Source organism: Triturus cristatus, chromosome 4_2, assembly GCF_964204655.1.
Source record: "Triturus cristatus chromosome 4_2, aTriCri1.1, whole genome shotgun sequence".
Taxonomy (NCBI): domain Eukaryota; kingdom Metazoa; phylum Chordata; class Amphibia; order Caudata; family Salamandridae; genus Triturus; species Triturus cristatus.
In genome coordinates, this window is record NC_140586.1 from 128856790 (window position 1) to 128880129 (window position 23340).

General features: G+C 44.5%; 1 protein-coding gene across 2 annotated transcripts in view; it reads left to right on the forward strand.

Annotated features, from left to right (window-relative positions):
• Positions 1–23340, forward strand: part of TFCP2 (transcription factor CP2) — a 295496-nt gene that overhangs the window by 216429 nt on the left and 55727 nt on the right. For both annotated transcript variants that reach the window (XM_085600782.1, XM_085600781.1), the window contains exon 14: positions 12944–13086. In XM_085600782.1, coding sequence (XP_085456908.1) covers positions 12944–13086 — 143 coding nt within the window. The remainder of the gene's footprint in view (positions 1–12943; positions 13087–23340) is intronic.

Below are 23340 nucleotides of genomic sequence, written 5' to 3' on the forward strand. Positions count from 1 at the left end.
TTGCTCCCCGGTTCAATCCCCTCCATTCCAGGGTTCCACCACTTAATTCGCACCCTCACTGTTACCCTTTTCAAACATTGCCCATCTGCTCCCTCTACTTAAATCCACGAACGGGTGTAACACTAACTGTCCCAAAACAAGCATTTCTAGGTGTTATGTACAGATTTGCTGCATAAAGCGCGAATTTCACTGACTGGCTAACGGAATACTTTGCCCTCTCAGCCTCCCTTTCCTCTTCTTACAACTGTCTACATTCTCTTTGCCCCTTCGATTAGTGATCTCGTACGGAGCCACTGTCGTACGTGTTACTTACCAGGGACCTGCACATAGACCGATCCAAAAGCACACAGGTAGATTCCAGCTAAAAACATTCGCCGGGGAAGCCGGGTATCAGCCATGGTAGGGGGTAGTAGCAGAGGCTCCGAAACTCGAGCTGTTTGTCCACATGACAGCCAACGTGCCATGCTAGGAGTCGGCAGCAGGGCACTGGGCAGACGTGGTGGGTGGATTACAGCAGTCTATGGAACGCGCGCACGCCTTAGGAGGCGTGGCCTCGCCCCAGAGAAGAGAGAAGGAGGACTCAAGCAAAAACACAGTGGAACGGAACTCCTTTCGTAATAAATGTTGCCAATTAGAACTTGGGACCAGCAATGTATTATGCGATGTGGCGTTTACGTTGAAAACATGTTCCGTCACCACTGACTGCATGGGTCCTTAGCCACTGGCCAGGCTGTGGCTGGCCAGTCCTCACCAAATGTAATGAAGAAATGCTGGAAACACTGGGCGGAGAATATATCGGCATGCCTCGTGTAAAACACCTCATGAATGGTGCATGGAGTGCGCTGTGATCGGTTGTGCATGCCTCGTGTAAAACACCACACGAATGGCGCATGGAGAGCGCTGAGATTGGTTCTATCGGCGCGTGTTGAGACCTCGTCTCGCGCTGCACTGAAAAAAATATAGTGCGTCTTGACTAATGAAGGAGACTGTGTCACACCGCACATAAAAGATCCAGTCCGGGTGGGCGGGGCCAAAAGTGGACAGGGCAGTAACAAGGAGGGACTATAAAGCCTTCTTTACAATAGAAAGCCAGCGTTTAGCCTGAACTATGACGCAAGCCAATGGGAAGAAGGGGCGTGGCGTCAAGTCCCCTTATCAAACTGTATCGATAACAATAATCCTCGCAGAGCGAGTAGCGCATGCGCGCTCCAGCGCTAGGTCTGCGAGACCTAAAAACCTGCTCCATTCCAATAAAGTGAAGGTTAAAACGTTGCACCCCTTGCTAGTTGCAGCGTTTCAAAAGTAAAAGAAAACAGAACAGACACCTGGCACAAATCTGCGGCGGTTTCAGATCTCTGACCGCGGACACATTTGTGACCAGATAAAGAACAATTTTAACAGCCCTGTGTTCAGAAACGGAGCTCAGAGCGAGTGAAACATAATTTATACTAAAAAGTAAAGTTTGGGTGAAAGGGAGCTGTCGAGTAAAGTCACATTTCCTAACATTCTAACTTTGTGACTGCTCAGCTCGATATTCAGTGATCCACACTCGGTAGATCATTAGTGAAAGCTAAGCATGTCCTAAGGCAACCAATCCAGACAATTCAGTTCTCCCCATGCCTCACTCACGCGCTTGCACTAGTGAATCATGTACACAAACTGAGCCTTTCGCATATTTAAACCCGGGCTTGGGGATAACTGTAGTATTCCCATGTTAGAATGTTATGAGTCAGGTGGGGTTCCAAGTTCCACTGGTCAAGGGCGGTTACTTTTACTTGGCACTTGCCAGTTGTGGTTGTCTAAGCTGTTCCTCTCTTGTTTGGAATAAACATACATGGAAACCCAAATCTGGCTTCATCTTGTCTTACATCACATTGGCGACAAGCGGGATCAAGAGAGGAACAGCTTAGACAACCACAACTGGCAAGTGCCAAGTAAAAGTAACCGCCCTTGACCAGTGGAACTTGGAACCCCACCTGACTCATAACATTCTAACATGGGAATACTACACACCCTTAAAGCAAAGCATGAGAGTGTGGAGTCATTGTGTGCAGGGACGGCAAGCGATCAGTTATGGGGCGACTGAAGCCCATGAGCCTCAGCAGGGCACAGCGGTGGAAGGAAAGCCTGCACTTGTGGAAAGCAGCTCACCTTTTAGAAGAATATCTCCAGGTTGCCATTGTCGCCAAGCTGTGTGGTCTTTGTAACACGCAAATCACATAACCAACAACATGTAATGTTCACCAATGCCTCCCAAATTCAGTTCGAAAACACTGCTGCATATTTTTCTAAAAAAGCCCAACCACTAAACAAAAAAAGACCATTATTTAATAACCAGGATTGGGTAGGGGGTAGTGCGAAGGGGAGAGCACACAGAGAAATAGTGGGTGGAACAGGAAAGTAGTAACACTGGTCAGCTGCGTGTGTTTGCATATCCAGAACAGGAATCACACAATCGGAAAAAATAGTGTGTGAAACTAACTGAAATGGACAGAAGGGAAATGAGCCCTGTAACATGGGCAGTTGCTATGGAAGGGAACGACAGACCAAAAGGAGGGACAGATGGCCACGATTTACCATTTAAAAGTAAGGAATTTAGAGAGGCACCCGGAATGACCAATGATAAGTGATGGGCCGCCTTGAAGCCCATGTACTGAATACACCATGCCTCGCAGAGCAGTGCATGCGTGCTGCTAGGATCAACCTTATTCTCTTTCACAGCCAGATTCTACCTCGATTCCTTCAATGCACACATAGGGCTTTTGTACTTTTTATTCCACTGTGTATGATTTATGCCTTACTCATAGCCAGTTTAGATCATGTACATGAACTCCACTGTTGGTTCTCCCATTAAGTTCACAACTTGGTTAAGATGCAGGCAGTGGTTACCATAACGTCTTCAATACCTGTTCATGAGCACGGCGATGTATTGTTATTACGACCAAACACAATATGGATCTCAAGACTTGCAAAACCTATATTATGTGAATGTTGTTTGTAAAACCCAAGTGTCAACATGGCAATTACATCATCTAGTCAAATCCTACACAGCCTTCTCTTCTTCCCTCTCAATATCCCTACTCAAAAAGCGCATATGTGCTCTGTCTGTATATTTATTTATTTTACCACTGTACTTCTATGCATATGTACTGTACTGTTTATCCTGTGTCTCAAAACTTCAATAAAAAAGATTTGAATTAATAAAAACTTTTAAATGTATGCTGTATTAGTACTTGTGAGTGGGTGTGTGTTTGTTAGAGAGTGTATGTGTGTGTGTGTATTTGTAAGCATGCGTGTGAGTGAAATTGAAGGTCAAAGGACGTGTGATGTCACTTCTATTACCCCCTCATTCTACACACAGCAGCGGTTCTTATTGCAAAAATATCTGTATACTTAAATTAACAAGAGCACAATCGCATAAATTAAACTGTAGTTGGATGTAGTCAAGGAGAGTTCCACAATGAGATAGCACATCCACAATAATGCCAAACATAGAGACATATATATTATTTAATATATATTGTCAAAAACATATACACGTTACAAAGTGTCCCATGTGAGACAGAACCATAAGACTTAAAAGCATTTTTAAAATTAACAATATACAGTATTAGACAAAACGGAAACGAAAAGAAAGGGTTTCAAAAATCACAACAAACAACCTCAATTTTGTTTACACATCAATCTCATTCCAACCCTTACGACATTCCGTCGAGAGGAGGTGACCTTATGAGTATTCTCCGAAAGATGGAAGTGAAGTGGATTGAACGATGCATAGACGAAGATTGAATATGACAGAGGAATGGTGCACATATGTGGCAGAACTAAAGGACTGAGAAAATGCCCCATGCACAATATATGGCTTTATGGACTGATTATGGCTGGAGTCCAGATGCCCAAAATTGACTAACTGGATAGCGTATAATTGTAAAAGACACTACATGAATTGGTGTTTCTTTTTCATTTTGTTTTCTGGCTTTTCGGCAGGGGAGCGATGCTCCTCCGCCATTGCGGAGGAGCCACCGCTGCTAACGACGCTGTTGAATCTGCCTCAGGAGGCTGTTTCTGAGCAAGCTGGTTAGTTGGGTTCTCTTCCTTTGAGTATGGAGGATTTAGAGCTCTGTGAGCTGTTCATTGATGGAGGAACTGGTCTGTGCGCAGCTCTACTCAAGGAGTAGGCGTATAAGAGAACAGACTTGCTAACCAGAGTTTCCCGCCGCAAGTGGCATCTTCAGTCATAGGTTGTTGGCACGTTTTAGAAAATGGGAGTTCCAGAAATCCATTTGTCTGCCACCAATGACAGATCACTTTGTCAGTGATATTGCATGAGGAATTATTCATCAGGGGAGTCAACTCTGATATGGATTTCATGCTCCATTATAGGTCCAGTACTGTGATAACACTTATTTGTTAACACAAGGAGATGATGGACAGAAGGCTGAAACTTTTCAGACACTCACCCCCAGTCACAGATCTGGGTTAAATCCATCATCTTTTTTTGTGTCGATATTTTTTATTGAAAACACTTGTAATAAATACTTTACCGCCCCAGTTCAGATCCTGCAATATGCAAATCAGTCTTGACCCTGTGCCTCATGGGAACAGTCCAGCCTGAACTGCCAAGCCATGTCATCCCTGGACCGGAACCAAGCATCCAGGGACCGGTTTCGGGGTAACACTCCTCATCAGCCAGGCTAGCTTGAATCCAGTGGCAAAGTGAGCAAGGGACCCACGTCTGAGCATATTCAAATTGAAAGAGGACGATGAGCCCAAACACTCTTCGTTGCTTTCAAACACATTGTGTACAAAATCTTCATGAGTGAAATACTCTCCAGCAAGAACAGGAAAAATAGCTACCATGATGTATTTGGAAAACCTAATAATATAAATTGGCAGTTACCATCTTAGAAAGGGATTCCATGGAAGGTTCCAGTCTTTACCAGGCTGAACCTTTATAGAAATATTAAGCACCAGTTTACCCTTTCCAAGGGACCCTCCAGGCAACTGGCAACAGTACCTTGTCCTGCATCCACTAACCAAGCACCTTGTTGAGAAACTTCAGCCACAGGTAAGAGAGGTGTGCAAGGTGTCTCCTCAAACAGTATTCGAGCAGAGGGCTGTGCTGATGGGAACACCAATATCCTTCAGCCTGAAAAGTGCAATTCAGTTCTGTCGGCACAAGAGAGATGGGGGAGCTGTGATGAGTCTCAATTCGATAGAGAGGTGTTGCAGTCTTGCCTTATGTAAAGATGGATATATCCTCAAACTGCCTCATTTTGAGTTTATTTGGGAGTGTTCAAGTAAGGAATTTGTAGAAACTTATATCCATTTTAGTAAAAATCACCTGAAAACACTTTCAGATGAATGAGTGCCACTGATTTGCTTATGTCCTTTCAGCTTCCCCATTTGCAGATACGCATGTTTTTTCTAGAATTGTTGCTCGGTCTTTTTTATGTCTTTATCTCTGAAAGTCTTGAAAATGGAGAGAATTTATATCACTGGTGCATGTAGTGTATGATATGATGCCCGATGTGTCATTTCCCCTGAGTCACAGGATATATTTAGCATCTCTGAGCAGTTTCATATGACACCAGGGATGAATGATGGCTAAGGAAAATCCTGGATGCAGTCCGGGTTTTGAAAGAGATTCAAATAAGAAATCTATTGATGTCATTAAATGCATCAGAAATTATATTACAGAAAGAAAGTAACTCATTCTTCGTCAGTGAGATGGAACAACTATTAAGACACATTTTTCTGTTTAATATGATGGGAAAGACTCAAAGTGATTAATATATGGGAGATGGTAGAATGGACTTGGAAGAGACTGAAAGTAGAATGTGGGCAAAACCTGACATAATCAACCTTCCTTTTACATATAGATATTCTAGGGATATTAGTGACAGAAGAAATGGTACAAAGCAATAATATAAAAGACCATATTCAAACATAGGGAGATTTCTTTTACGATAACAAATTTGAGAAATCAGAGGAGGTAAATAGGGAATATACTGAATGTACTTGAAATAATTACCTAATACAAGGGGTGTGAGAAATTTGTATAATTTGCTTCTGCCTAATTTTGTGAAATTCTGGAAAAAATTGTGAACATGAACATAATTACGTTAAATTTAAAAACTCTCATTTGGCAATGTATTTCTGTGAAAAATGGATCCACTTCAAAAGTAAGAATGGATATCATGCAAATAAATTGTCCAAAAAGCAGAAGCACTGTGAACAGCAACTGCTTGCATTCTGTTGTTAGCATACATTTTTAGTGCTGACAGCTTTTTAGTGTGCGAGGTGGAGTGATGGTGACATCTTGTGAATTTCACATAACAAGAGTAATGCGAAATTATACTAGATTAAGCCAGTGTAACTTAACTTGCACCCGAACCGACTCAGAAGTAGAAGCTGTTATCAAGACTAACTGGGGCGGTATGCCAAAGTCTACAATTCCAGGTAAAGACTTGTAATATTAATATTTACTGATGAATCTGATCTCCTATAGTTGTGATTGCTGCAGCCTAGAATCTTGCATACGTTTATCACTCCCTGAACAAGCTAAACATATCTACCCGTACATTTTGTCTGGAGGCAGACTACGGGCACTTGGCTTGGCATAAGTACTAGAACACTGTTCAATCTGATTCAGGCCAACTGTGTCAAGTAGCCATGGAAGCTTGGTGATGTTGACGGGATTGGCAAAACATGCTAAAATGCTCAGGCATTTTATAGCAGTTGTCTTATTCCTTTACAAATGCTATTGGTATGCTGGTTGAAAAACTGCACACCAGGAAAAAAGACTGGCTACAGGAGATGATCAAATTTATCTAATTGTAATAGACCGTCATTGAGTAATCCACGTGATTCCAGATGCTTTAGTAACCTCATGGTATTCATTCATTACTGAGAATGATAGGTGTGAAAGAATTCATATTGATGACTGTTCATCACATCCATATATAAACACTGTTTATTGCATGCAAGTGGTTTCATTCAGAAAGCAGATTCATATTCAGGTCTCAATAATAGTATTTTTAATGTAGAGTTGTTTGAAACTGTTAAGTTTGATTGTCTGAAGTCCAGGGAATGAGGTGCATAATTGCATGAGCTGTTAGTGCTCTCTTAATCGCTCCAGTTTAACGGAACTGTGGCAGGTAACTTTCAAAAAGTGTTTTTGATTTCGCAGTCTAAAACTTCACATGTTGCATTGTTTAGTATTCATTTTTAGGTCGAAGCCTACCAGGCAGCATAGCTGTCTGGTTTGCAAACACATCTTGGGACATTCTGAAAGCTTCCCTGTGAAAGCATTCCACCTGTTGCTTACTATTAACATTGTGGTTTGTAACTCACATTTGCTTACTTTCTATTTGCTGGCTGTATTTGTTTTAGGTTGTCCAGCATGTCTTTGTCCCTCCCATGGAACATCTCCTGTTCATCATTGCTCCTTGTATTCTGCCATGAGGGCAGAAATTCACAAATCGTCCTTGCAACATCTCCTATGGAAGACTGCTTTCCTCGTAGTGAACACATCAGCACATAGGGTTAGTGACATCCAGGCATTGTGTTCTCAAGAACCTTACACTGTGTTTCACTCCAGTAGGGCAGTGGTGAGGACCCCTCTGAATTTCCTTCCAAAAGTCAGGTCAGATTTTCAAATCAATCAGACGATTTTCTTACCAATCTTCTTTCAGCATCCTTCCACTCCAGCTGAAAGAACTCTCCATTCCCTTGATGTTAGAGAAGTCTTAAAGTTTTATCTAGACAAAACACAAGAATTACGTGGATAGGGCCAATTGTTTCTAAATTACGGCCTGGTCCGTACTGGTCTCGCCACTTCTAAACAATCCATCTTCCGATGGATAGTATCTTGCACCCTTTTATGCTACCAAAAAGCCAGTAAGACTTTATCCGCTAGACCTAAAGCTCATTCTTCTAGGGGCAAAGCGTCTACTGCCGATTTGATGAGAAATGTCCCTGTAGCTGAAATGTGCAAAGCGGCTACATGGAGATCTGTTCACACGTTTACCAAACATTGCTTGGACTCGGATGCTAGAGCAGATGCTCAAGTAGGACAGGCCTTCCTGAGAAATGCATTTGCTTGATTTGGTTGTTTGATCATTCCTCTGTGTTTTCCACTGCTCTTGGTGGGGATGCTTGCTACTCTATTCAGTGCTTATCACTATCATTGGAGATCCCCCGAGAGAAAAGGAATGGTTTCTTATCGGTAATCCCAGTTCTCGCTCAGAGGAATCTCCATTGAAGTCATAAGAAACCCTCCCGCCTCCCCAGTAGAGAGGAGTGAGGCGATGGTTATGGGACGTATCTATCACTGCCACATCTCGTTTAACAGAAGTGAAGCAACTGCCACCTGCTGGGCATGATGGGATACTGGTGGTCTCTAGGACCTTAAAGGCACACATGCTGTTTTTACTCTCGCATGTTAACAACTATAGGGCTACATTGTCCACCTATCCTTTATCTTTCTACTTTTACTAAAAGGGTTTGCGAAAGAGATTTAAGCTGTTTTTACAAAGTATTGACTTTAAATATACATGTATATGGGTTTCTTGACCCCTTTTAAAATACAATCTGAAGAATTTGGACATTGTAGCCTTCTTATAGGCTACAATATGTTCTTCTCTTAAGTGTTTCTACAGGCCTTCCCGAAGAAAGTCAAACATCTTCAACACAGCCTGAACAGCAACTGCATCTTGGACTGGTTTTGGACTTAAAGTCCAGCACCTTCCCTAGTGTGTGGTAGACTGGAGTTAGAATAGTAAACTATACTATTCTAAGTCCAGCACTTTCCCTAAGGCAAGTCATTGCAACGACTTGCGTGGTAAAGATGCATTTATTGTTAAAACCGCATTTTTAAGAATTTGGTTGTAAATGCATACGTGGTTTCGACATAAGACCCTTGTGAAGATATACTTTGGGAAAGTGCTCCTGGATCCCCGCACATGGGCTGGATTGTTCAGCGCTTATAACTTCAATGGAGATTTCCCTGCATGAGAACTGGGATTACAGTTAAGTAGCCATTACCTTCCTTACCTTCAGTCACGATCTTTCTGTTGGGTACTCTATCTACCTGCAGATTCTTATGTTTCCTCGCTCTGTTCCTATGCAGAGGTCTGTTTCACCCTGTTAGATGGTCAATTGATTTTGGGCTCCTGCAACACTGAGTTTTTTTCTGGGCATTTTTTGCTTGGTATTTTATCTATTTCCCCAAGGTTGTGTTATTGTGGTCTTGTTGATAGTTATGATTCTTGTGAGGTGTATCACAAGGAAGTTATATAGAGTTGTTGAAGTTCATTGACATGGTACAAGGCATTGCCTGATTTGTGACATTCCATCAACATTTGATGTTCTGGCCCTTGCCCAGCCTCTTTTCTCCAACAAAAGAAAACCAAAACTTGATTGCAAAATAGCCTTCCATTTCAATTAGAAGCTGGAATAACAGGTTTTCTCAGAACTCACATGATATAGATTTGATCCTGTTTGTTGTGGATATCTTTAGTCGTTTTGTAGAACTTCATAATGTTTTCTGTCAGATAGTATGCATTAATTTCTCTCTATTTGTAAGTTACTAACAAGTGCATGTCTTGGATAACGGCACAAAATGTCTTCCTTTCTTGTCACAGAGTTTTAGCCCCAGCTGGGACATCTGAAGATGATATTCTTCATGGGTCTGAATGACACTGTTCTTGCATTTCATAAGACTCTCATACTGGAGTTATTACTTTTGCTATTAAGTCAAGAGGTGAGGAATCTGCAGATAGTTGTAGCGATTAGGAGAATGTTACTTTCAGTAACATTGCTTCTGGTGGATTATTTATCTACCTGCAGACAACCCACTGTCCCGCCTGCCTTCCATCTGTTCTGAGAATCATTGTATAATTAATAAGGTTCCACATCAGTTTTGTGCACTACTTTTCTATCATATGTGTTGGTCTCTTATTCACCTAATGGGGAGGAGGAGGGCGGCTGATGGCAGTACTTAGGAGTGGTGCCAAATGTGACTCTGTGACATTGCATCTAGTGGACCACCCACGTCTTGTTAAAGCCACAATGCCACTTACCGGTGCATGAGTTTTTTTGTTTTTTTAAAATAAAAATTCAGATTACGATTGGCACCTGGAGGAGATTCAAGAGGTGAGGAATCCACAGTTAGAGTATCCACTAAAACCATTTTTACTGAATGTGACCTCCACTTTTCTCCTTCACTAAAACTTGTGCTGAATTTGAAGGTTCTAATATGCCCTAAAGAATTTGTTAAACTTGTGGCTACTGAATTTTCTAGGGCATGTTGTTTTCTTGGGCAATCTCTTGTGTTTTTAAATATAATTGAAGATCTCATGATTTTTTTTTTAAATATCTTTATTGAATTTTATTGATACAAACCTGAACCAGTACATTGGTCCCATTTGCAAAAAGAAAAACCACTATCATTTGCAATCTTGCAGAGATACTTGTACGACACATTAGGAGACAGTGTAGCAGATAGAATTATATCATATGCATAAATGAAGATTGCATGATGGAGAAGAAACAGTTATGTTATAGGCATATGAGCTGCAGATCACACACTGTGCATAGATCGTGCCATCATTAGAATCTTTATTAGATTCCTAAACAACCTCTTAGACCTCTTAAATCAAAAAGAGGATGGGAGCACACTGCCTCACATTCCATCGCTCAGTTCGCTCCATACATCATTCATATCGCAGTGCATTATAACATTTACTTTGGGGAAAATCTTTAGATTTCTCCATTGTTTGTGCATTCGGTGCCGCGCAGCTCTACAACATGTTTCAGGCTAGTGGTCCTTCTTCAGGAGGGGTAACACATTCTTTTGGCGGTTCTGGAATTGCTGCCCAAAGTCAAATCAGGACTCCGTAACACTTACTAGGCACAGGTGCATCTGCCAGAGCTTGTCAGCTCATTAGATCAAGTGAGCCTTTTCTAACAAAAAGAGGGTGGGAGCACACTGCCTCACACCCCAGCACTCAGTTAGCTCTAGTGCATCACTGTAAATGCAGTGCATGAGAACACTTACTTTAGTGACAGTCTTTAGCTTTTCACTCTTGTTGTCAGACCTCCCTAGATAAGCAAGGAGATATAGGGGCATATGCATCAACATTAGCATTTGCGATTCCTTATTAGCGAAAAATAAGGAATCGCTAATAAGGAATAGCAAAAGGCTATGCATGTAGGAATCGCTATTCAAATAGCGATTCCTTAACATTCCTTATTACCGAATCGGTAATACCGAATCGGTAATAAGGAATACCTACCCATTCATTCCTATGGGCTTGGAGGCCCATAGGAATGAATGTAAAGCCATTCTGTATTAGCGATTCGGTATTACCGAATCGCTAATAGCTGGAGCACTTTCAAGGGTGCCAGGGTGTCAAAAGGACACCCTGTTGCACCCCTGAAAATGATATGTGCACATATGTTGCACACACACATGCTCTAAGGGCATGTGTGTGCGCAACATGACACTTAGAAAAATGCACAAAAGTGCATTTTTCAAAGTTTTTGCAAATTACCATGCAGTTCATCTTCATGGTAATTTGCTCCCCTTATTAGCGAAATCGCTAATTTTTTAACTTTGATGCATTGCATTTAAGGAATCTCACTTTGGGATTCCTTAAATGCAAGAGCTATTTAAGGAATCGGTATTTAAGGAATCCCTATTTAAAGAATCGCTATTTAAGGATTCCTTAAATACCGATTTCTGCTTTTGGGTTGATGCATTGGGATTGGGTATTTTCTACTTAATACCGGGAGCTAATAAGGAATCGGTATTTTACCGACTGGATTTTGGCTTGATGCATAAGGGTGATAGTCGAGTTATTGCTTGCCAATCAAAATGAACTGAAAAAACAGAAACATTGTCCTTCAACTGAATTTCGAGTTGGTAAAGAGCAGCCTCTATCTGAAAGTGGCAATGTCCCAGAGTTCTTTAGCGAGACTACTGCTTGTAGACCTTTTTTGAAAAAATATTTGTAGGCGATAATACAATGTAATTGTATAATCTTAATAGCATTTAATTTTAATTCTGATTTAAAACACAGTACAGTACTAGGCAATGTTTTATTCTGGGTTTTTAAAAGTGTGTTTTCTGTTTGAATTGTGCAGTTCTGTTATTCATATTTTGTATCGGGATTTATCCACGTTGGGTACCTAAGATTATAGGGCAGTTCCCCTGACAAGAAAATAAACGGTTCAGGACTTTCTTCAATAATTGTTTTATTCTTAGTCTGTATAATCGTACCTCATCTCGCCGTTCATCATTAAAGTACCTGAAGCACTATTTACCTTTTTTGTTTACATGTACCAGACGTGTTAAAATGCCAGAAAGTTTACTTTTAACCCCTGATTGGGTGGTAGTTTTTATTTGCATATATTCATCCGAACTTTTGTTTTTTACACTACCTTCTGATTTAAATTTGGCAAAGCAAACAAAAACAAAGTAATGTAAATGGCCGTTAATTCCTTAATGACTAGTACGTATGTTAGTAATTTTAAAAGAGGTATTTGATAAGACCTTTGACAAAAGATACTTTTAACAGTAAAACTATGCTTAGGCTAACATTAGATTATCAAAATGAACTTTTCTCAGTATAGAAGTGGAATTTGATGCCAAACCATTGTTTCTCTAGAGCTAGGTTAATTACTGTACTGTTAAACGTATGTGACCAATTCAGATTTCCCAAAGCCTTACATTGCCAAAGGGGTAGAAATGTGGCTTCTGAAGAAATGGGGTGTTAGCCTTTAGGAATTACAGATGTGCTTTTGAGAATCCTCAATTGCCAATAATGCAAGCTACCATTTTAAAAGTTGTGAAAAATGAGTTACACTAGATGTTGTCTGTGCTCTATTGTTTCTTCTTGCAAATTTTGATCAACAATATAATCTCTTATTTGTGCAGTGTACCATGCAATATACATGGAAGAGCTGACGTCTGTGGAACTTACTGAAAAAATTGCTCAACTCTTCAGCATTTCACCTCGGCAGATCAACCAGATCTACAAGCAAGGGCCAACGGGCATACATGTACTAATTAGTGATGAGGTAAGGGTTACATAGAAGCATTGGGAACATTAGTCATAGAACTGAGTGATGATGAGCTGACTGCTTTTCGTTTTCTTTTTTTATTAACTGACTATTTGTCAGCGAACACAGTCCCCTAATTTTGTAAGTGCCAGATCTTGAATTTCAACATAACCAAGTTTCATATGTGTGAGGACTAACTAGAACAGAATTCTGCTGTGATAAGGAGCTTAACTCTTGCTTTTTGTCTTGCTCTTCGACTCTCTGTAAATGAATAGTCTCCCATTCAGGGTTAAATATTGTCCTGAGCTTTTAGCCGCCAGTGTTTAATTTGGGCTCTGTTTGGTGGCAAATATGTTGTAGAAAAAAAGGGGATGCACTTGTCTTTCATGGACTGTAAACTATGTTCCTTCTGTTTATGAGGGCATACTTGGGCAGATTTTGATTTCCTTGTGTGTCGAAGATAAACTTATTTTACTCTTAATAAGAAAGCACCTGTTACTTAAACTCACGTTCCATTTTGATCGTAAAAGGGTGATCTGCAAGACTGGTTAGCAAGGGGTTGTGTATGGGCCCTGAACCTTTTCTGGCTCTATACACATACAAATTTCTGATAGACTTTTAGTTGCATATCCCTCACCTTTTGAATAGTCCTGAAGCGTCAAACTGGATCTGGAAACTTTTAAGCAATACCTCTTTACACCCGTAGGCGGCTCCTCTTCGAAAATGACGTGCAGACCATATATAGGCGCTACTCCCTCGCATCAGTTCCTTTCTTTCTGCACCGCAAGACGTGGATCTGGAGCTACCTCTCGTCTCTTTAAGACCCATATCTCAATCAAAATTCACTTTTTCAGTGTTCAAAGGACCCCACCCCCCAAAAAAGTTTTTAAGCCCTTTAAGGACTGTCGTAAACAAACGGTGACAGAGCCTCACCAAATTTGCTTGTGGTGCCTGGGGTTGAACCACAACTCTTAAGACCTTCAGTGACTGCGCAGACTGCGTGATGCCACCGCCCTGCCTCAAGTGATTCTGCATTTCTGTCTCTGCACCATTCACTTTAAAGCTTGATGGCGCAGGTGTCCGCAGGCAAAACTAACCCCAACACTTTTCAGACTTTTACCTTAGCTAGTCCGTCAAAACAGGTGGAGACATTCAAGAAGAGTCTTCTCATCTCCCAGTTTGCTGCTTTGGTCAGTAGATGTTAACTGTCTGCTGGGGAGCTATTTCTACTCCTTTGGGATTCATTGGCTTAAGTCCTCCTAGGTGTCCCTGAAGATCTTGAACCTGGCCCTGCCCAAGACATACCGGACGATTGTGACAAGGCCAAGTTCACAATTCATTGTGGGTTGTACACCACTGACTCCATCGGGCGTGCCATTGGACCAGTGTTGCCATTTGAACCCATGCCGTCCACCAGTTTTTCAGGTGATGTCCAATCCTCCCTCATGAACATGCCATTCCATGGGTTTAACCAGACTGGGGACAATGCAGACTGCTCTTGAGTGGTTTAAGGATTGCAGGGCAGTGTCACACTCACTGGGTTTATCTGCCCCAACTTGCCAACCACATTAGCCCTACCCTTCCTTTCACACTGCTGTACCTTCCACTGTCCAGCCCCAGTGACTGACGGAGAACCACCTGTACATTTTGCAGGAGGAAGTGCATAATCTTTTGGCCAAAGGGGCTATTGAGAGGGTGCCCTTGCCAGACGTGGTTGTTATTCCTACTACTTTCTGGTGAGGACAGAGGCCTTCGTCCAATTTTAGACATGCCCTCTCCCAACGCCTTCCTCTGGAAGTAAACATTTAAGATGCTTACACTGGTCCAGGTCTTTTCTCCCCTTGACCCTTGAGACAGGATGGTGTTGGGCTTGCAAGACTCCTATTTCCATATATCCGTCCTGTTCGCCCATCGGCGCTATCCGTGGTTGATGCTGAGACAGAGTACTTCTAGTTTGCTCTGCTCCCGTTTGGTATCACCAGTGCCCCTGGGAGGGGGGGGGGGGGTTAACAGAAGTGATGGCTGTGGTAGCAGTGCATTAGGGGTCCATATCCTCTCCTACCTCGTGGACTGGCTGTTGAAGGCTGGCTTTCCCCAGGCATTCATCAACCATCTCCAAACTACAGCGAACCTCCTGTCATCTTTTAGATTCACCGTCAACGAGTCAGACTCCCTTGCATCAGAGCCATTCTAGACAAAGTTCGGTTTCGTGCCTTTCCCCTGGTAAAATGACTCCTTCACTTTCAGGCTATGAGCCTGATCTTTTGGCATTGGCTCTGGATTTCAGTGAGGTCAATTCTTGAGTTTGCTGGGCTGATGGCCTCCTGCATCCTGCTGGTCACGCATAGCAGGTAGCATATGCAGGCTATGCAGTGAGGTCTGAAGACTACGTGGGCTCAACATCAAGAGGCATCTCTGAACACATTAAGATTTCAGAGGAGACTGCAAAATATCCTTGTTACTGGACTGCGGTGGAGTCAAGTGAACCAGCTCAGCCATCTGCACCTAGCGGTTCAAAAGTTGCAGTTATAGCCAGATATGGCGTGAGGTCTGTTGCACGACTTGGGGTAAACTTGGCTTCATCTGTTTGCCAATATTACCACTTCTGCACGCTGGAGTTTCCAATGTGTCCCTCACTCAAGAGCCTTGTTCCGACTAGAGTGGAACTCGGGACTCTTGTATGCCTTTTCACTGATACCACTCCTGCTCTGAGTTCTCAAAAAGTTAAAAAATGACCGGACCTTAGTCATCTTATTGGCCCTATACTAGGAACAAAGAGTTTGGTTTCCAGAACTCCTGCTTATGAGCATCTGTCCTCCAAACAGGCTGCCCCTCTGAGTGGATCTGCTGTCGCAGCAGCAGGGCAGGGTTCTGTGCCTGGGCCTTCGCAGTATCCACCTTCATGCTTGGAGATTGGGCAGTGACAGCTGAATACCTTAGACCCTTCCTCTGGGGGTGGATGATGTAATCTTGGCAGCCAGGTGCCCCTTGACAAAAACTGTTGTTGGGATATATTTGTGGCTTTGTGTGGTACTCTGCAGCTCCAGGCACAGTTCTCTGACATTTTGTTGCTCTTTTTTTGTTGCAAGCCCGGTAAGGCATTGCTCTGCATACGGTTAAAGGGTATCTTTTGGCTCCTTCTGCCTTTTTACAGTCTCCGTATCAGCCCTCTTAGTTCAAGTTTCCAGTTTTGCGCTTTTTGAAAGGTTTTTTAACATTGGTTTCCTCCCTCTCCCTTTGTCATGTCACAGTGGTACTTTGACTTGCTCCTCACATTTTGTCATCTGCACTCCATTTCAGCCACTTCACAGCTGTTCCTTTCACTCCTCACCCTCAAGACCGTGTTCCTCGTTGCCATAACATTAGCGTATGAATGAGCTTCGAGCTCTGTGTCAACCTGCCGCCCACCACCTTCTTCCTAGACAAAACTGGTTTTGCAGATCTTTCTTGCCTAAAGTTGTGACACTGTTCCAGGTCACTTAAAGCATCACCTTGCCGACACTCATTGTTCCTCCTCACTCTTCAAAGGAGAAGAGACTTCACATCTTGATCCTAAAATAGCATTGAGCTTTTACATATTTACATAGATTGTATCAAAGAACACCTGGTGAACGATCAGCTCTTTGTGGGATTCTCTGGAGTGAAAAAGGCAAGGCTTTAAAGGAGAGAACCATCTCTGGTTGGATCGTACTTTGCATTAAGATCTGCTATGCATTGGTTAGAAAGCTGCCACCGGAAGGACTGCGTGCTCACTCCACCAAGGGTAAATCTGCTGCCACTGCATTAGCATGCAGAGTTCTTGTCCTAGACACTTGCTTGCCAGCTAGGTGGGCATCCCTGCTGTGTTCCTGAATCACTATTGTCTGGATAGTCAAGTTCGCAGAGCAGGGCATTTTACACACTGAGTCCTGCAGGACTTTTTCGGTTTGAGCCCATCCACAAACCCACCTCCAAATGGATACTGCTTTGGTATCTATTCATAAGATGAGGAATCTGCACCTATAAGTCTATCAGAAGAACAAGATAATTACCTTCTGAAACTCTCTGTTCGAGGCATGTTTGGCTGTAGATACACATGCTCTGTACACTTCCACCATTTGATGTTGGGCCCGGATGTGTGCAAGTTGCTTTTCTTCAAAGAAGTCTTTCGAGTCACGGAGCAAAGATACTCCTCCTCTTGTTGATTATGCGCATGGTCATCGACTCCATTGTTAGATTGTTTTCTTTCCGGCGTCCGGTTCGGACATGTTTTTTGGCGCTCTGGTTAGAGACTGTCTCCGGTTCCTTTCGGTTCATTGTTAATTTCCACCCTCGTCTGTATTGTTTCAGTCGCGTTTTCTATCCTTTTGTCTGGAAAATCAGGAAAATTTCAACCGTCTATTCATCGTTCTCCCACACGGCCATAGGGCCCCGCCCGTTCGGGCCTACTCTTTGTTTTAGCCAGCTTCGACTGAGAATATGCTGCTAAGGGAACAAACTCCATTTATATCCTGCCTCAGCTGCCACGCAAAGTACCCGAGAATTGACCTCCATCAGGTTTGCAACTTATGTCTGTCTCCATACCATTAGGAAGCAGACTGTGAAGTGGGTCAATCTTTCTGATTAAAAAAGACATTACGGGACTGTAGGGCATGTTGCGGAGAAGTGCAGCACTAAATGATCGAAGAGACACCTGACATCTTTGGTCAAGATGTCGAACAGTAACAGAAAGAACTTCATGAGGCCTCTGCAGTGGAGGAAGTGGCCTTCTCCATTCTTGACTCCGAATCGGACTTCTCCTCTGATTCCGACCCCAACTCTGGACTCCAGATACACAATCTTCTTTCAGGCCAGCATACTGAGAGCACTCCTGCCCCTTTTCCACCTAAAAAAATAAATAGTTTTTGACCAAATTTTTGGCTTCCAGTCCACCAATGCCAGCAGGCCATGGTAGGCACTGATCATCCTCTACAGACACCCCACCCAGGGCTCTGCACCGAAAGCTAAGCTGAAAAAGATGGTTCCCGCACCAAGCCGATCAATACTTTGCACTGAGTCGACCACCAGCCACTTTGGTTCCGTGCAATCCTCTTCGACCGCCCTCGCTTCAACCACCTCCGATCTGAAAAAGAAAACTGCTTCGGCACCGAAACCTTTGGCTTTGGCATCCAAGTTGCCTCCAGATCATGCAGGAACGGATCGATCTGAAGCAGAAAAAGATACTTATACAGCCTCGAACTGGCCATATTTGACCTCAGACTGTGCACTCAGTGTTCAAATCATCTAAGCACCAGCTTTTCTATGTAGAGGCTCTTGATGTACTACTGACTTCTAATCTAAAAAGGAGGACACTGCAACCAACCCTTTGCATCCTCCTCTTCCTCCTTCTCCACTGCCTCCTCCACTGTCTTCTCCACCACCTCCTCCACTTTCTTCACCGCCACCACCTTCACCACATCGTTCACAGGGTAAACCAGAAGACTTCCCACGCAATGGTCTCTGCAGTGTTCTACGTTTGTTCAGGTGGGAGGAGACAATTCGTATCCATAGCCCACAGATCCTTAGAATAATTATTATCTTGCTCCCACGGACAATACTGACCCAGATCTCTACCCAGCTAGACCATCAACCCCGATGATGCTTTACCATTCCAAGACCTCACTAGGGCAGCAGCCTATCACTATTTTCCCCCACACAAAGACCTTACTGAGTATGATTTCCTTTTTAAAAACTTTATCTGATACACCTAGAACATAGCAGTACCTGCCGATGCTTAAAGGTATGCTTAGACATGCTGAAAACTTTTTCAAGGACCCAGTGCACGCATAATCACGACCAGGGTCGACAAAAAGTGTAAGCCTACACCATCGGACCCTAATTACATTAAAGCTCTGCTCTCCCCACACTCATTAGTTGTATCCAATGCCTGTAAAGAACAAGTTGCTTACCTTCGGTAGGTGGCATTGGTGGATTCCGCGTCCGACTTTGGTGTTGTCTTCTCCGGGATGACCTAGCGGTGTCTATTTAGACACCGCCCCTGCGCGCTGACATCAGTTCTGACACGACTTAACACGCCAGAAGCGCAGAGCCATGCAAGACGCTGACCACTGGTGCACATAACTAGGGCCCTGTAAGGGAGTCCCTATCCCTAGAAGGCAGTTCGCAGAACGGGGAGGATGGGTGGGGCGGTTAGGAATCTAGAACTACATATGTCTCTTACAGATACATCGTTATCGAAGGTAAGTAACTTGTTCATCTGAAAGAGTCTGTAGTTATAGATTCCTTATCTTTATAATAGATACCCCAGCAATGCCAACCCCGGTGGTAGGTCTGCGAACCAAGTTCACACCAGAAAGTCCTGGAGAACAGAGTGGCCGAAGTAGCCGTCTCTCCGAACTTGGCTGTCTAGGCAAAAATGTTTGGTGAACGTGTGCAGAGATGCCCACGTCGCTGCCTCCTGGCTGACATTAAGAAGTGGGTCTCCACGCCCCAAGGCAGTAGTATCTACCATTGCCCTGGTGGAGTGGGCACACAGTCCCAATGGGGCTTCTTTTTTGCCAAGAAAATGCAGATTTTAATGCACAGGACAACCCCTCGAGAGATGGTGCGTATTTTGTCCAGCCCGACCTTTCTTGGCCCCCACATATCCAACAAAGAGTTGATCGTCCACCCGGAAATCTTTTGTATGGTCAAGATAGAAAGACAGCGCACATTTTGTGAACAGACGGTGCAGTCTCTCCTCCTTGGAAGGGTGCAGAGGTGGGAAGAAGGTGGGTAAAGTGATGGTCTGTCCTATATGGAAAGAGGTAACCACTTTGGGAAGAAAAGAAAGCCTTTTGCGAAGAACTACTTTGTCCGGATAAACAGCAAGAAAAAGAGGTTTTTAAGACAAAACCTGAAGCTCATTCACCCTGCGAGCAGAGGTGATGCCAACTAGGAAAGCTGTCTTCACAGTGAGATGCCTGAGAGGACAGTTGTGAAAAGGCTCGAAGAGAGAACACATAAGATGGGTTAAGATCAGGTACAAGTCCCACTGGGGCATTATGAACAGAGAAGGAGGAAAGAGGGGAGTAATGCTCTTTAGAAATCTATGTTCGAGGCATATGAGCTGCAGATTACACACTGTGCATAGATCGCCATCTGGTGTTGGGCCCGGATGTTGCAGTTGTTTTTCTCTTGGAAAGTCTTTGGAAGTCACGAGGTATGTGACTCCTCCTTTGGATCGTATTGCATATGGGCTTCGGCTCCATCCTCCGATTGTTTTTTTCCGCCATCGGGCTCGGATGTGTTCTTCGCGCTCCGGTTCCGAACCGTTTCTAGTTACAGTTCTTCTCATCGGCGTGCAATCCTTCCCTTCCGCGGTATTGTTCTCGATCACGATCTCCCCACTCGACGCGACTCATCGAGAAACTTCGATTCCAGGTGTCGACGCAGGCCTTCGGGCCTACCTCTGCTCCGGTCCTGGCTCATGGAAATGACTCCATTTAAGAAGTGTCCTCTGTGGATCCAAATTTCCCCACACCGATCTCCATGAGGTGTGCAACCTCTGCCTCTCCCCAGAACACGAGGCTCGAGACTGTCCGGCGTGCAAATCCTTCCGGTCCAAAAAGACTATTCGAGACCGAAGAGCGAGGAGAACCATGGCACACGCGTCGACTGCAATCCCCGACGACATCTTTGGAGAAGGCTTCGATTTTCCCGAGGAACAGCACACCGAAGAGGGCCTCGTCAGCACCTCCGAAGCCGACGACTCAGATGTCGAGGACATCACTCCGGCACAGAGGGGCGTGAGTACTACTATCGATCCCCACCCTCGACGGAATCGAAAAAGGCTTCGGTCACGCCATCGCCCTCGGGCCTAGGCACAACCAAAGACACTGCTTCACATACCTCGCTTTCGGGCCCGGTTAAGAAGCCCATCAAGCCTTCTGGCAGCTCGGGCTCGAGCCAGCCTGCCGTCAGTGCCGAGAAACACTCCGCACCGAAAAAGAAAATGGCTTCCTCCGTGCCGAGCTCCACACCGAAACACTCGGCGCCGAAGACACCCACTAGCTCCTCGCCATCTTCGGAACCGAGCAAAAAAGCCAAAGCCATCGACACCCACACCTCGAAGCCGAAAGTCATCCCGGAACCGAGGAAACAACCGGACATGTTTAAACCACACAGTTCAAAACAACGAACTGAGGATTCCAAGACTAAAAAAACACCGGCTCCGACCCCTTCGGCGCAGACGGATCGACCGCTCACAGAGGAACTGTTTCGGCCCGATCCACTCCAAAAAACTCTTACTAAAGACCCTAAAACTGGACATTTGATGATCAGCATCAAAAAGAGACTGCTGGACAAGCCTTCCCCGGCTCCACCTCCAAAGAAAAGGGACTGTGGTACCTCCCCGTTGAGACTACCCTCACCCCCTCCTCCACCTCCTCCTCAGCCTCCCCTACCTCATCATTCCCCCACACCCTCTCCAGATGAGGATGATGACGATGTCTATGAAGACATAGGGGAGGGACCCCACGACCAACCCACAGGAGACCCCTCTCCTACAGGCTCCCCAGACCCATGGGACGACTACAACATCCCAGACATCCCTAACATCCCGCAGGACGACATTTACCCTTCAAGACCGTCCCCCCCCCCCTCCCCCCCCCCCCAGAAGACACTATGGGGTTTAACCAGCTGCAACATAGGGCTGAACACTACCGCGGAGTTGATATCCATACAGACCCCATGGAGGAGGACTTCCTCCTAGACACTTTTGATACCACCCACAGGGCCACTTCCATACTGCCCATGCTTAAAGGCGTTACCAAACACGTGCCAGAGGTCTTTAAAGACCTGGTCAGAGCCAGGGTCATCAACCCTCGTATCGAAAAGAAATATAAGGCCGCCCCTACAGACCCCACCTACATCAGAGGGCCCGCACCACTAGACTCCCTCGTAGTCTCCACTGCAAGGAAACGTGCAAACTCCCAGGCATCAGGCGAGGCACCACCACCTGATAGAGTCCAAACTCCTAGATGCCTCTGGCAAGCGAACAGCATCCCAGGCGGCCAACATATGGTGCATTGCGAACACATAAGCGCTTTTAGCACGATACGACAGGGCACATTATGATGAGCTAGAAGCTATCGTGCAGTACCTCCCTGACAAGTACAAGAATAGAGCCAACGAGCTAATCCAGGAGGGAAAAACCATCACCAACACCTCCATACGCTGTGCCCTCGATGTTGCAGACACCGCCTCTAGGGCAATAAACACCAGCGTCGTCCTCCGTAGGCATGCTTGGCTGCGCATTTCCGGTTTTAAACCAGAGGTACAGGCTTCCATCCTTAACCACCCCTTTGGCCAAGAACATCTCTTTGGCCCAAACGTAGACGTAACCCTTGAGAAAATGAAGAAAGACACAGATACGGTAAAGTCTATGGGAGCCTTACAGTCACACCCTCCTAAACGCTCCTTTCGCCGTTCTTCCTTTCGAAGCACATCTAGAGGCTACTCCTCCGACAGCGCTTCAACTTCCTATAAAGCCCCTACACAATCCACCTTCATTAGGGGTTACCAGAGAGGTGGCTACAGGGGTAACAGCAAAAAAGGCAGAGGCAAAACTAATACCTCCCGCTCTGCCTCCACTCCTACCCAATGACTTCCCTTCACTCCCCCCAGACCATCCCACTCCAGTCGGGGCAGACTACAAAATTTCTTTCATGTCTGGGCTACTATCACCTCAGACAAATGGGTGACACAAATAATTCGGTCAGGCTACTGCCTCGAACTAAAATCAATCTCCCCAAACATTCCACCAAAACACCTCCCAATGTCACAGGAACATTTGTCACTTCTACAAAAGAGTGCGATAGAGCCAGTTCCTACCCAACAACAAAATATGGGAGTTTACTCCCTATATTTCCTCATACCAAAAAGGGATGACACTCTAAGGCCCATCCTGGACCTCAGACCCCTAAATCACTATATACATTAAGACCATTTCCACATAGTCACACTTCAGCAGGTACTTCCCCTGCTCTTCCAAAACGACTTCCTTGCCACCCTAGACCTCAAGGACGCCTATTTCCACATTCCCGTTCACACAGCTCACAGAAATTAGCTCAGGTTTGTAGTGGACGGTCAACACTATCAATTCAAAGTGCTCCCATTCGGAGTCACCACAGCACCGCAAGTGTTTACCAAGTGCCTAGCGGTCATGGCAGCACATCTGCGAAGACAACGCCTACACGTCTTCCCATACCTGGACGACTGGCTAATAAAAGCCAGCTCATACAACCAGTGTGT